Below are 14,939 nucleotides of genomic sequence, written 5' to 3'. Positions count from 1 at the left end.
AGAAATATGCATTGCAAACATACCTCAAATATGATTGGTATTTGTGCTAGGCTACACATACTCAAACTTGTGCCCAAATAATATGCGTTATATTGTTTTCCCTGTTTTATTTGTTTTGTTGCATATTTCGGGACTACAAATGAGTTGGTGAAATATTTAGTCTCCCTCGGGCCATTAAATAATAATGCGCCTGCGCGTGCCATTGCTTGCGTCATGTTGACGATCACTAACAAAGGTAGGCAACATGTCCACCACCACTGCTGCTGCTCTGCAAAACAATAACGGGGAGCCAGGCCTCAACGGTAAGTATAATTGTAAACCTTTTTGAACAATCTCGAGAGTTTTAAATACATTTGCAACGAATGGGCTTGCTTTTCGTGGTATGTGTTTATAAACAGAAGGTTATAGCAATATTGACCATAAGTCAACTTTGCTGCTCCAATGGATTGACTTTAAATGTTTTAGTGACAGGATTTCAACCAATCATGGATAACTAAACGCTGGTTTGGCTGGGGGCAGGCTTAACCCATATCAAAACAAGTCCAAATAAAATGAGAAAAACAAACCAATTTTGTCGAATTAGAGACAATTCTTCAATTTTAATTGTGTAATATATTTACTTAACTCAATTTCCAGTTATTCATAAGGATTGTTGATTTATATTGTCTGTTGCACTCTGCATTGTCGAATTTTTTTGAATCCACAAGGCGAACGGAATTCTTTGGAACTGCCTGTCTACTGTGGAAAGAATGCAGTGCAACACCACTGACTACAATCAAATCAAATTTATTTATATAGCCCTTCGTACATCAGCTGATATCTCAAAGTGCTGTACAGAAACCCACCCCAAACAGCAAGCAATGCAGGTGTAGAAGCACATACTAGACAATGTAGATTCTAGATTAAATATTCTAATTCATTCTAGAGTAAAAAAATATTTGAACAACTATAGGTCCATCAATGCCCATAATACTCGGTGATACTGTGTCATCCCATATTCTTAGGCTTTCTCATAAAATGTATACTAAAGATAACCTATTCAATCTAATCCGTAAGAAAAAATAAACGATTTCAAATGTATAGCTAGCATTGAATTACTTAACGCAATAGGCGTATAACCTACTTCAACCCCCAATGACAATTACTGTATGCTGAACCGACTCAATATTCATATGACCATCAGATGCAGTCTCAAAACTGCCCAAGAAGTCCACTTTGGAGGAAAAAGCACAAGGTTAAGATGGTATATGTTTTAATGATCGGTGTCCTTGTATAGTACTTTCTGTCACGGAGGCTCTGTCCCTTTACACGTTATGGCGATTCAGTCGATTTCTAGTAGCATGCACTGGGAATTTCCTAGAAGAGGTTTACTGAGTTGAATGTTGCTCAGGCTAAACTGGTTAACAGACAGGGGTGTGGGGAGGAGCTTTGATTTTATGCTTTAGCGTAGCTTCCAGAGATTGCGTAACTCTCCTCCCTCCCTCTTTCCTGCCTGTCTGGGAGCAGTCTGAATACCATTAGGGCAGGCTGCTGTGAGAGGCAGTACCACTATCATGAAATGCAGGCTATCGGCTGGATAGTGTGTTATTTATAGACAAACCGATAATGGTAAATTATGAATGATAAATAGGCGTACTACGACAGATAATGGACCTTACTCCTGCACATTGATCTGCTACTGGCACTCCTTATATGTAGCCTCATTCTTGTGCATTGTATTCCTCTTGTGTTACTATTTTTCTTTTTATTATAATTTAACTGCATCGTTTTGAAGATCTGGTAATCAAGCATTTCACAGTAAAGTCTACACCCGTTGTATTCTTCTCATGTGACAAGTAACATTTAATTTGTTAATGGATATGCATCCTTTATTAAATAAACACATTTTGTATGCAATGTCTATGTTTGATAGAATATGCACATTATGTAAGGGCCTCTATTGGAAATGGAACAACATAACGTCACTGGTACAGTGGAATTTAGGACCCCCAATTACAATTGATGTCCCTCAAAGAGGAAATAAGGAATATTTTAGCTTAACCCTCCTCCTGTGTTCTGGTCGAATTGGACCGATTTACAAGTTTTCTCTCTGAAAAATGTAGTTAATTTAATCTGATTGTTTTATGGTTCCATGACTTCGTCCACACAGGGCATCTGAACACACAAAATACATTTTGTCCCCTGTCAAAAATGACTGAACTTTTCTTGCAGCTCTGATATATAAAGCTTTTTTGAGGCCTTGCTCACAATTCATTCTGTGGCAGCACAATGACCAAACAATATACTGTATGTGAGTATCTTGATCATATCTTTGATCAAGGCACTGGTGAGGAGTCCTTGTTAAACTTTGGCACAAAGTAGTCTGCTATAAATAGCACAATATGTTTAATATGAGTATTTGTTATAGTCAAAATAATAATAAAGTTGTGTGAGCTCAGGTGAATGAGGCCTACAGGCCATAAATAGCAAATAGAAGTTAAAAACGTGTAATGTTCAAAATAACTTAAGTGGATAAAAATATCTAACACAACATTAGGTGATAATATATGTATTATTATGGATTTATAATCAGCTATAATGGGGCGGTCATTTTGGACCGGGAACAGAATTAATTAACATGAAGTGAACACAACAGGAGGTTTAAAGGGCAACTCCACCACTCCACTTCTCAATCTCATTTTCATTAACTCCAGCACAATACCAGTGTCTGCATATGTGAAAATGGCGTATTTCTACATTTTGTATAAACAAATATGAAGTTTAACATCAAAAGTTTTTTTTTAAATGTAAAGAGGTTGCTTTTCAAACACTGAGATTCATGGTTATGTCGGGACTAAGAAAACACACTCACTCTGGCTAGAAACTCGTTGCAGGTTTTGAAAATCACTGCTTTTCCTACTTTTAATCCTGCCTTGAGATGTCACAGAGATTTTTTAGGACCTTATCTTTTTAACCACAGATTATAGAAAAGCACCGTTTTCACATTTGTGGTATGGTCCTGGAAATAATGAATATGAGATTGAAAAGTGGCGGAATTGCTCTTTAATAGGCATGGGAGCTTGTTTATGACTTGAGCAAAGACCAAGAGCATGCTTTGTTCCAAAATTGCAGTTTAAAGCAGGCTAGACTTAGTCCAGGGCCATGTTTTAAATTGAACTCTCCTGAAGTACAGTATGTTTGTTTTTATTCATGGCGTCACTTGTTTCAATAATATGCACATGCAGCCTTTTTGTACAGAGAACCACTACCGGTGTCTTTGACATCTAAAAACCTTGCATCCACATCCATTTTTAGTTTTACAAAATGATTCTGCTTTTGTGCATGTGCATAACTTCAGGGAAGTTAGGAAAGCAAAGGCTAGCTTTTTCAAACAGAAATTTGCATCCTGTAGCACAAACTCCAAGAAGTTCTGGGACACTGTAAAGTCCATGAAGAATAAGAGCACCTCCTCCCAGTTGCCCATTGCACTGAGGCTAGGAAACACTGTCACCACCCATAAATCGATGATAATTGAGAATTTCAATAAGCATTTCTCTACGGCTGGCCATGCTTTCCACATGGCTACCCCTACCCTGGTCAACAGCCCTGTACCCCCCACAGCAACTTGCCCAAGCCTCCCCCATTTCTCCTTCACCCAACTACAGATAGCTGATGTTCTGAATGAGCTGCAAAATCTGGACCCCTACAAATCAACCAGGTTAGAGAATCTGGACCCTCTCTTTCTAAAATTATCAGCTGAAATTGTTGCAACCCCTATTACTAGCCTGTTCAACCTCTCTTTCGTATCATCTGAGATCCCCAAAGATTGGAAAGCTGCCGCCGTTATCCCTCTCTTCAAAGGAGAAGACACTCTAGACCCAAACTGTTGCAGACCTATATCCATCCAGCCCTACCTTTCTATGGTCTTCAAAAGCCAAGTTAACAAACAGATCACCGACCATTTCGAATCCCACCGTACCTTCTCCGCAATGCAATCTGATTTCCGAGCTGGTCGTGGGTGCACCTCAGCTACGCTCAAGGTCCTAAACGATATCATAACTGCCTTCGATATGAGACAAGACTGTGCAGCTGTATTCATCGACCTGGCCAAGGCTTTCGACTCTGTCAATCATCACATTCTTATCGGCAGACTCAATAGCCTTGATTTCTCAAATGACTGACTCGCCTGGTTCACCAACTACTTCTCTGATAGAGTTCAGTGTGTCATATCGGAGGGCCTGTTGTCCGGACCTCTGGCAATCTCTATGGGGGTGCCACAAAGTTCAATTCTCGGGCCGACTCTCTTCTCTGTATACATCAATGATGTCGCTCTTGCTGCTGGTGATTCTTTGATCCACCTGTACGCAGACGACACAATTCTGTATACTTCTGGCCCTTCTTTGGACACTGTGTTAACAACCCTCCAGATGAGCTTCAATGCCATACAACTCTCCTTCCGTGGCCTCCAACTGTTCTTAAATGCAAGTAAAACTAAATGCATGCTATTCAATCGATCGCTGCCTGTACCTGCCCGCTCGTCCAGAGTCACTAATCTGGACGGTTCTGATTTAGAATATGTGGACAACTACAAATACCTAGGTGTATGATTAACCTGTAAACTCTCCTCCCAGACTCAGATCAAACATCTCCAATCCAAAGTTAAATCTAGAATTGGCTTCCTATTTCGTAACAAAGCATCCTTCAATCACGCTGCCAAACATACACTCGTAAAACTGACTATCCTACCGATCCTTGGCTTCGGCGATGTCATTTACAAAATAGCTTCCAACACTCTACTCAACAAATTGGATGTAGTCTATCACAGTGCCATCCATTTTGTCACCAAAGCCCCATATACTACCCACCACTGCGACCTGTATGATCTCGTTGGCTGGCCCTCGCTTCATATTCGTCGCCAAACCCACTGGCTCCAGGTCATCTATAAGTCTTTGCTAGGTCAAGCCCCGCCTTATCTCAGCTCACTGGTCACCATAGCAGCACCCACCCGTAGCACGCGCTCCAGGAGGTATATTTCACTGGTCACCTCCAAAGCCAATTCTTCCTTTGGCCGCCTCTCCTTACAGTTCTCTGCTGCCAATGACTGGAACGAACTGCAATAAATCACTGAAGGTGGAGACTCATATCTCCCTCACTAACTTTAAGCACCAGCTGTCAGAGCAGCTCACAGATCACTGCACCTGTATATAGCCCATCTGTTAAAAGCCTATCCAACTACCTCATCCCCATACTGTTATTTATTTATTTTCCTTCGCAACCCGGTATCTCTACTTGCACATTCATCTTCTGCACATCTATCACTCCAGTGTTTAATTGCTATATTGTAATTATTTCATCTCTATGGCCTATTTATTGCCTTACCTCCCTTATCCTACCTCATTTGCACACACTGTATATATACTTTTTATATTGTATTATTGACTGTATGTTTGTTTTTTCCATGTGTAACTCTGTGTTGTTGTTTGTGTCGCGCTGCTTTGCTCTATCTTGGCCAGGTCGCAGTTGTAAATGAGAACTTGTTCTCAACTAGCCTACCTGGTTAAATAAAGGTGAAATAAATCAAATAAAAATGTGGAGTTAGGTCTAATCCTCAAGAGTATAAGGCAGCCATCCACCATGGCTCTCCTTGTTAACATACACTGCTGTATGTTCCATACAGTGACTTTGCTTTACACATACTGTGAGTGGCTGAGTGCCAGACAAAGCACAGGTCTCATGCATCTGAGATAAAGGGTCCTAAACAGCAGAAGGGATGCATTGCTCTACCAGGGGCTCTCTGCTGTAGACCAACCTGAAATGCAAATGTCTGCTGATTCAGGATCTATAGCCTAGATCTCCATTCAGGCTGAGTAAGTATTTTTGTGTCATGATGATTTCTGTCTTTGTTGGCCACGTAACTTTAATTGCAAGCACTTACAGGAGCTATTTGGCCTTTTCTGAAGTACTACTGCCTTCTTTCTCCAGCTTGCTCATTTGAATTACAATAGCCACATTATAAAACAACAGTGCTACAAGTTATCTTTTCAAAATGTCAATGTTTTGGTGCATTGACTTTGAGAACTTGTCACTGCATCTTTATCATGGACTTATGTCACTATTATCAACATTTGTACTGATACCCACACTTACTCTGATCCCCATTTTATGCTTGTGTTTTCAGGGTCGTGGGTAGAGCTGGAGATGAATGGAAACAACAGAAACCAGGCTTTGCTGCCAAACCCCAACACGGAGAACGGGAATGAGGGGGAGAGTCAGGCCCCTCAGGCTCTGGAAGTGGTGCCAGAGGAGGTGGAGGAGAGTCTGACAGGGGGGCTGGGGCACGTGCCCTCATCCTCCTCTATCCACAATGCAGACATGAATAAGATCCTGCTGGATGCCCAGCATGAGTCCAGCCAAAGCAGCTCCTCCTGTGACAGGTAGGAAGGGAGTGTCATGTTTTTGGTGAGCCCCCTCCCTGAGCTCTTTTCTCCATGTTTGGGTGTTTGTATAATTTGTGTATTTATTTGCTTCCTGTGTTGTGCCTCAGTCCTCACAGACCTTCCAGTCCAGATCAGGATGACAGCCAGGTTACCTTTGACTTGGAGATGTCCAGTAGGAGAGGGAGCCAGGTATAAAAAACCCAGTCTGCTCTCATGTGTCTGTTCCTCCATCCATGACCCTGACATCACTGTTACAGAATGGGCCTACAGGACCTCTCTGCTCACTCACCTGTGTGCTCTCTCTTTCTCCACATCTACAGTCAGAGGAGAAAGGCCCAGAGAAAGACAGAGAAGATGATATCCTGATGAACAAAGGTGCAGACTGGGTTGCAGATTGGTCCAGTCGGCCCGAAAACATTCCCCCCAAGTAAGGAGACACTGCACACAATCTAACATAAATAAACTTGTAGTCTAAATTAGAGGTCGACTGATTATGATTTTTCAACGCCGATACCGATTATTGGAGGACAACAAAAGCAGATACCGATTAATCGGTCGATTGTTAACATATATATATATATATATATATATATGGGCTTTTGCATGGGTGTTCTTAAGGTGATTCCACAGGTTGGTGGTATTTTTTGATTTAGCCGTAGCTGACCCCATCTTTATCACAAATAAGACACCTTGCTTTCCCCGGTGCCAATTCCATGTAATAGTCCCACACTGGTGCTCTGCTTTTCTCTGCCATCTGTAAAACACACACACAGCTCTGAAGTGACAATTATACTGAAGAGTCTGCTTAGGAGACAAATACTCTCAACTGTTTGAATAAAAATAGAGTTAAAGTTACCTGTGATGAATGTTGAAAACAAAAACTGTAATTTCTATATGCAGGAAATTCTATTTTAATAATGGACATGGTAAGAATTGACTACCAAAGTGTGAGTCATAATTCCCATGACACCTAGCAAAATCTGAAAAGCAGTTCCTTCATTCATTTATTCCATAGGATATTTTTAGATTCACTTAAAATAAGGTCTGTGTTTCGTGTAGGCTTTCACCACCGTGCCAATTTTATAACTATGTAGATATCCATAGGACAAGGTAACTCTGATCAATATTGGCTAAATATAAGCCAAGATCATTATTTTTTGTAGAGTGGATTTATGAAAATATGTTGACAAACGTTACCTTATCCTAGTGACATTTACACGGGTATCAAAACGCTGAGGCGGTTTAAGCACGAAACAGACCTTATTTGAAGTAGATCAAGACATTCTCTATGGAAGACATGAACAGAGGTGGTTTAAGCCTGTACGAAACAGACCTTATTTGAAGTAGATCAAGACATTCTCTATGGAAGACATGAACAGAGGTGGTTTAAGCCTGTACGAAACACAGACCGTATTTGAAGTAGATCAAGACATTCTGTATGGAAGACATGAACAGAGGTGGTTTAAGCCTGTACGAAACACAGACCGTATTTGAAGTAGATCAAGACATTCTCTATGGAAGACATGAACAGAGGTGGTTTAAGCCTGTACGAAACACAGACCTTATTTGAAGTAGATCAAGACATTCTGTATGGAAGACATGAACGATAAAATAACGAAGGAACCCCTTTCAAGTTCATCCGCAAATTATTACAGGAATTATAACGCGTTGACTATTTCTCTCTAAACCATATACCTTTGACTATTACGAGCCTACTGCTGCCTACCACCCCTCAGACTGCTCTATCAAATATCAAAACATAGACTTAACTATAATAAACACACAGAAATACGAACCTTAGGTCAAATCCGGAAACTATCACCTCGAAAACAAAACGTTTATTCCGTTCCGTATTTTATCTAACGGGTGGCATCCATGAGTCTAAATATTCATGTTACATTGCACAACCTTCAATGTTATGTCATAATTACATAAAATTCTGGCAAATTAGTTCGCAAAGAGCCAGGCGGCCCAAACTGTTGCATATACCCTGACTCTGCGTGCAATGAACGCAAGAGAAGTGACACAATTTCACCTGGTTAATATTGCCTGCTAACCTGGATTTCTTTTAGCTAAATATACAGGTTTAAAAATACATACTTGTGTATTGATTTTAAGAAAGGCATTGATGTTTATGGTTAAGTACACATTGGAGCAACGACAGTCGTTGATTGAATGGTTTTTATAAGATAACATTAATGCTAGCTAGCAACTTACCTTGGCTTACTGCATTCGCGTAACAGGCAGGCTCCTTGTGAGGCAGGTGGTTAGAGCATTGGACTAGTTAACTGTATGGTAGCAAGATTGGATCCCCTGAGCTGACAAGGTAAAAATCTGTCGTTCTGCCTCGTTCCTAGGCCGTCATTGAAAATAAGAATGTGTTCTCTAACTGACTTGCCTAGTTAAATAAAGATTAAATAAATGTGTAAATGTAAAAAATTAAAAATCTGCAAAATCGGCTCCCAAAAATACCGATTTCCGATTGTTATTAAAACTTGAAATCAGCCCTAATTAATCGGCCATTCCGATTAATCGGTCAACCTCTAGTCTACATCATAGCGAAAATAGACTAAAAGTATCCAATTCCATATCAGTCCATGTAGAATGTTAAAGCATATCATAGAAATGATCATTTCCTGTAGGAAGCCAATGTAATTCAAAATTGCCAACATGTTCAGTGATATTTTTTTTGTAGGGAGTTCCACTTCCAACACCCCAGACACTCAGTATCCCTCAGCATGAGAAAGAGTGGAGCCATGAAGAAAGGGGGTGTTTTCTCTGCTGACTTCCTCAAAGTCTTCATCCCCTCCTTAGTCCTGTCTCACATCCTTGCCCTTGGTATCGGGTGAGTGACTGTACCATCTTACACAACTAGAAAATCAATTGGATGTGTGAGTATTTGTACACTGAAGAAAAATATAAACGCTACATGTAAAGTGTTGGTCCCATGTTTCATGAGCTGAAATAAAAGATTCCAGAAATGTTCCATACGCACAAAAAATATGATTATTTCTTATTTCTCAAAAATGTTGTTCACAAATTTGTTTACATCCCTGTTAGTGAGCATTTCTTCTTTGCCAAGATAATCCATCCACCTGACAGGCGTGGCATTTCAAGAAGCTGATTAAATAGCATGACCATTACACAGGTGCACCTTGTGCTGGGGACAATAAAAAGCCACTCTAAAATGTGCAGTTTTGTCACACAACACAATGCCACAGATGTCTCAAGTTTTGAGGGAGCGTGCAATTGGCATACTGACTGCAGGAATGTCCACCAGAGTAGTTGCCAGAGAATTGAATGTTCATTTCTCTATCGTAAGCTGTGCCTCCGACGTTGTTTTTGCGAATTTTGCAGTACGACCAATCTGCAACCCAGTCTGCACCTTTGTTCATCAGGATATCATCTTCTCTGTCTTTCTCTGGGCCTTCCTCCTCTGACTGGCGGCTCCCGAGTGGCACAAAGATCTAAGGCACTGCATCTCAGTGCTTGAAGCGTCACTACAGAATCCAGGCTGTATCACAACCAGACGTTATTGGTAGTACCATAGGGCGGCGCACAATTGGCCCAGCGTCGTCCGTGTTTGAACGTTGTAGGCCGTCATTGTAAATAAGAATTTGTTCTTACCTGACTTGCCTAGTTAAATAAATGTAACATTTTAAATAAAACATTTAATTTAAAAAAAGTCAAACCGGCCTCACAACCACAGACCACGTATAACCACGCCACGTCCGGCTTCTTTACCTACGGGATCATCTGAGACCAGGCCACCTGGACAGCTGATGAAACTGTGGGTTTGTAACAACCGAAGAATTGCTGCACAAGCTGTCAAAAATCGTCTCAGGGAAGCTCATCTGTGTGCATGACCTGACTGCAGTTCGGCGTTATGCTCACCTTCGATGTCTACTGGCACGCTTGAGAAGTGTGTTCTTCAAGGATGAATCTCAGTTTCAACTGTACCAGGCAGTTGTGCGGTCAAGCGGTTTGTTGATATCAACTTAGTGCCCCGTGGGTGTGGTGGGGTTATGCTATGGGCAGGCATATGCTACGGACAATGAACACAATTTTATCGATGGCAATTTGAATGCACAGAGATACCATGATGGGACCCTGAGTAACATTGATGTGCCATTCATCCACCGTCATCACCTCATGTTTCAGCATGATAATGTACGGCCCCATGTCGCAAGGATCTGTACACAATTCCTGGAATCTGAAATGTCCCAGTTCTTTGATGGCCTGTATACTCACCAGATATGTCACCTATTGAGCAGGTTTGGGGTGCTCTGGATTGACATGTATGACAGCGTGTTCCAGTTCCTGTCAATATCCAGCAATTTCACACAGCCATTGAAGAGGAGTGGGACAATATTCCACAGGCCACAATCAACAGCCTGATCAACTCTATGCCAAGGAGATGTGTTGCGGTGCATGAGGCAAATGGTGGTCACACCAGATACTGACTGGTTTTCTGATCCACGCCCCCACTTTTTTTTTTTAAGGTTTCAGTGAACAACAGATGCATATCTGTATTCCCAGTCATGTGAAATCCATAGATTAGGGCCTGATACATTTATTTAAATTGACTGATTTCCTTATATGAACTGTAACTCAGTAAAATCTTTGAAATTGTTGCATGTTGCGTTTATATTTTTGTTCAATGTAGATTATGTCTGCTGTTGAATCATTGTCATGCTGTACTTATTCTCTCCTTAGGGTCTACCTTGGAAAGAGACTCACCATGCCTTCCACCAGCTCTTTCTAAACCCAAACTAAAGCAGTGCCTGGAAGTTGTCCTGTCTAAAAAAAATATTTGTGCTAAAATGCCCTCTTTTCCTCTGCATCCATTGTTTGCCTAGCTAGCTTCCTCCTCTCTTTTACATTCTATATTCTGTTTACTATTTTTTTCCTATGTTTTTACCACTTTACCTGACACTGACTCACCCCAGTTTTTTTTATGTTGGGTGCTTTTGGAAGGTTCACAATTCGTCAACGTTTGGGACCCTTTACCTTTTGACACAGATTGGGCACAGTGCGAACTGTAGCATCGGACAGTAATGACCACTATCAACCCATAATAGTTCACAGCCCCTGCCTGAACCTGACTGTGGTACTTTTGGAACAAATTATTCTCAATTCAGTTATTGAAATCCTATACTGCACAAACACTGAGGTGGCTGGTATTGGATGGCAGCGGGCCTGAACCTTTGGGAATCTCTTTGAGATTTCCATATAGATGCCTTAGCTTAGACAGAGATTGTGCTGTGAGAGGTCAAGTGTCTTGGAGTGTTTTATCTTCCTGCTCCTTACTCCAAGTCAGTTAATTGCATAGTGACTTGCACCTGAACCAAAAATAAGCTCCATATCTGAAGTACACTTTTCAAGAGTTGCAGTGACTCTGAATCAAGTGGTATTGTTGTTCAGTTTGTTTGTTTTTTGCAATGGTTTGGATTTTTTTTTTAACACAGACTTTAATTCAGCAGAAGTTTTGTTGTAATTCCACCCTATTCTAGTTGTACCTAATTTGTCATATTTTAGTAGCACCAATTTTCTCTAAAGAGGGTGGTCTCTTGGTGAAAGGATGTGAATATTAATGCTAGTGGCTACTGCAAGTTTCCATTGATTATCAGGAAAACAACCTAGCAAATAGTTAAACAGATGGGTGTGTTGATGCAGAAAGAGTAGCATGTCTAAATGCTATGCAGTACATGGTGAAGTACTGTAGTAGTAAGGAGAAGGGCAAAGTTTGAATGAAGGTGTCATTTTTTTATGTAGATATAATATAGTAGATACAAATATACACATCTGCCTGCCTGCTGTTCAGTAACTCAAATGTGTCAATGCTACACATTCTTCATCTCTTTTGTCATATCTTGTGTTTTTTTCAAGCTGATTCTAGAAACCTTTGAATTAAAGTTTTCCTGTGTGGCTACACACCCTCAGAGTGAGATCCAGTGTATAGGTCCAGCCACCATACTGAGTTGGATGTATTAGTGGAATTATGATATAACTGGCCACAAATGACTACTGCATATTGACAAATATAGATATATTTTCATCTCAGTGCTTTCATTGCATTGGAAAGGTACCACTGACACTGATCTCTCAACTATTGGAGAAGTTGAACTAGAGGGTTAGACAAACTCAAACAGACAAACTCAAACTATCTCCAGCTCTGATAAGTTTTGACATGGCCTTTGATCTGTTTTATGTAAGCATGGGCTCTATTCAGCCATTACCCATAGGCAGACATTATCTACCTTATTAAGGTAACGTAAGTAATGCTTTTTGTATATGTGTTTAACACTGACCTATTTTAAGAATTATGATAAATTACCCTTTTTTGGCAATGGTGAAAAACATGTTTTCTTTTCATCACACTATGTAATTATCCCAGGAACTCCCTGGAAAGTGGTTATACAGAACCAGCACTCCTCCACTGTATTGAGTTGCTTGGTGATTTAGGGTTTTGTATTGTATCTTTAGGGGGAAGGTTGGTGGGCAATGGGGATAGGTGTGATGACATGAGTGGGGTATTTTTTTTCCTTCTGAGTGGGATTGTTTTTTTGTGCCTTTTCTTGGTTTGTACCAACTCAAAGTAACTCCCATTGCATGCATGCCCTTAGTTTGTAATTGGCATTTACGTAGTATAATTCACGAGATGCCAAAGGTTGTTATAGCTTTCATAAAAATTGTGAAGTCCGTCCTTGTTTGTAAGGCAGAAGAAGTATGCACATTGATGTTTTTTTCTTCTGATAATCCAAAATACAAACTGAAATATGCTTTTCTTGTTTGTATGGAGGGCAGGGCCCTCAGGAATTTATTGAACATGCTTGTAAAAAAATATTCCAGAAGCAAGAAGTTTCAGCCATGTAGATTGATTCATTGTAATCATATTGAAAAAACTGACATTAAAATGAGAAATTAACCACAATACTCCCAAGCAGAGTTTTTGAAAGGAAAAAATGGAGAACATAAATGTACTGTAAAACACAACATGTTGTAAAACAAAATGATGGAAATAATATTGCTTGTTGTGAAACCCCCTCCTACCAAATACACAACCACAACTGCTTTTCATGCTCCCATTTTAGAATACCTTTTCCAGGGGAGTGGGGTTATAAGTGGGAAGAGCATATTACAACCTTTTGAATAGGAAAAAGCAGGAGGGCATAATTATGTGCTCTCATATCAAGTGAGAATGAGTGAGCAGGAGAGGATTGATGCTTTCCAAATATTTGAGTTCCTTATAAATTCATGTCAACAGAAGAGGAAGGTAGGTGATAGATTAGTGTTAATGTGTCTTTTTGGTGGCTTTACATTGCTGACCGGGATGCATGAAAAGTACAAAGAATGGCAAGGACATGTGCAGAGGTCTCACATTATTCATTGGCTGATGCTATTGAACCTAGACAGCATGGACTGGGTAGATGTAACAGTGCCTTCTCTCCATATTTTCAAACAGTGGTGCACAAAATCAATCATCTGGGTCAAATGTGCCAGTAACCAAAAGGTTGTTAGATCAAATCTCCGAGCTGACAAGGTAAAAATCTGTCATTCAGCCCCTGAACAAGGCAGTTAACCCACTATTCCTAGGCCGTCATTGTAAATAGGAATTTGTTGACTGACTTGCTAAGTTAAATAAAAGTTAAATAAAAATAAATTTTAAAAAAATGGACCATGAAGCATTTATCTTAATATCTGTGAAAGGTTATAGATTGTTGCAAGGTATGTCGCCGTTTTGTCGGTCATGTAGGCCTAAACCATGTCAATTTACCCCTTTTACCACGTTACGGAGCAGTTGAGGTTTAGAGGAATTATGTAAATAGAAAAGTACTGGATTTGGATGTCTGTCCTCTAAGCTTCAACATGAAATGTGACCAAATTAATGTTTACATTTCTTTGTGATTTTTTTAAGTCTGTGTGTATGCCGGAACAATGTTTTGTAGGAAAGAGATCCCTCTTGGTTTATCCCATTCACTGTTTCCCTTGATTATTGTATACTCTATAAAGGGACAAATACCGGTCATGGCTAACTGGGATACAGTTTATGTCAAATTGAAGTCAAAAGTAGATTTGTTTGCATTTTAGCTAACCCTAACCTTTTCCTAACCATAACCTAAGTATCCTAACCTGCTACATGCATTATCCTAACCTGCTGCGTAAATTCTAACCTGCTACTAAAAGTCAACTCTGACATAAACTATCTCATCGTAAATCCATGGCAATAGAGGAGGGGTTTGGGGATTTCAGACATTTTGATTGGCTAACCGTAGGAGTTCTGAGGATGAAGTAGGTGTTATGTGTTGTGATTATTTTTTCCCACCCGATTAGACTACAATGGTGTGATTGTTATGATGATTTCTACCTTTTAATGGGGTAATTAGTCTAATCGGGTGTCTTTCCTGGGGTTTGAGACTAAATTGTTTGGATTTGAAAATCCAACTTTTGTATTGGAAGGGGGCGCTCGGGGCTATTTGTGCTTGTCCATGTTGGTGTTCGAGTGAGAAAGACACAGAGAAC

General features: G+C 40.2%; 1 protein-coding gene across 1 annotated transcript; it reads left to right on the top strand.

Annotated features, from left to right (window-relative positions):
- The first annotated feature begins 186 nt into the window (after positions 1 to 186).
- LOC110535983 (BCL2/adenovirus E1B 19 kDa protein-interacting protein 3-like) lies at positions 187 to 13,350 on the top strand. The gene is made up of 6 exons (XM_021621420.3): positions 187 to 302; positions 6,158 to 6,413; positions 6,524 to 6,605; positions 6,737 to 6,843; positions 9,112 to 9,261; positions 11,133 to 13,350. Exons 1-6 carry the CDS (start codon positions 245 to 247, stop codon positions 11,179 to 11,181), a joined length of 702 nt encoding a protein of 233 aa, XP_021477095.3. The 5' UTR covers positions 187 to 244; the 3' UTR covers positions 11,182 to 13,350.
- The last annotated feature ends 1,589 nt before the right edge of the window (positions 13,351 to 14,939 follow it).

This window comes from Oncorhynchus mykiss, chromosome 11 (genome assembly GCF_057628025.1).
Source record: "Oncorhynchus mykiss isolate SJ-2025 chromosome 11, ASM5762802v1, whole genome shotgun sequence".
Classification (NCBI taxonomy): domain Eukaryota; kingdom Metazoa; phylum Chordata; class Actinopteri; order Salmoniformes; family Salmonidae; genus Oncorhynchus; species Oncorhynchus mykiss.
This window is presented reverse-complemented; position numbering and strand designations above follow the sequence as displayed.

Excerpts from the sequence above, each read along its gene's own strand:
- LOC110535983 (XM_021621420.3), top strand. The coding sequence starts at position 245 with ATGTCCACCACCACTGCTGCTGCTCTGCAAAACAATAACGGGGAGCCA. Across the intron at positions 303-6,157 it reads CGGGGAGCCAGGCCTCAACG|GGTCGTGGGTAGAGCTGGAG; the intron begins GTAAGTATAATT and ends TTGTGTTTTCAG. Across the intron at positions 6,606-6,736 it reads CCAGTAGGAGAGGGAGCCAG|TCAGAGGAGAAAGGCCCAGA; the intron begins GTATAAAAAACC and ends CCACATCTACAG.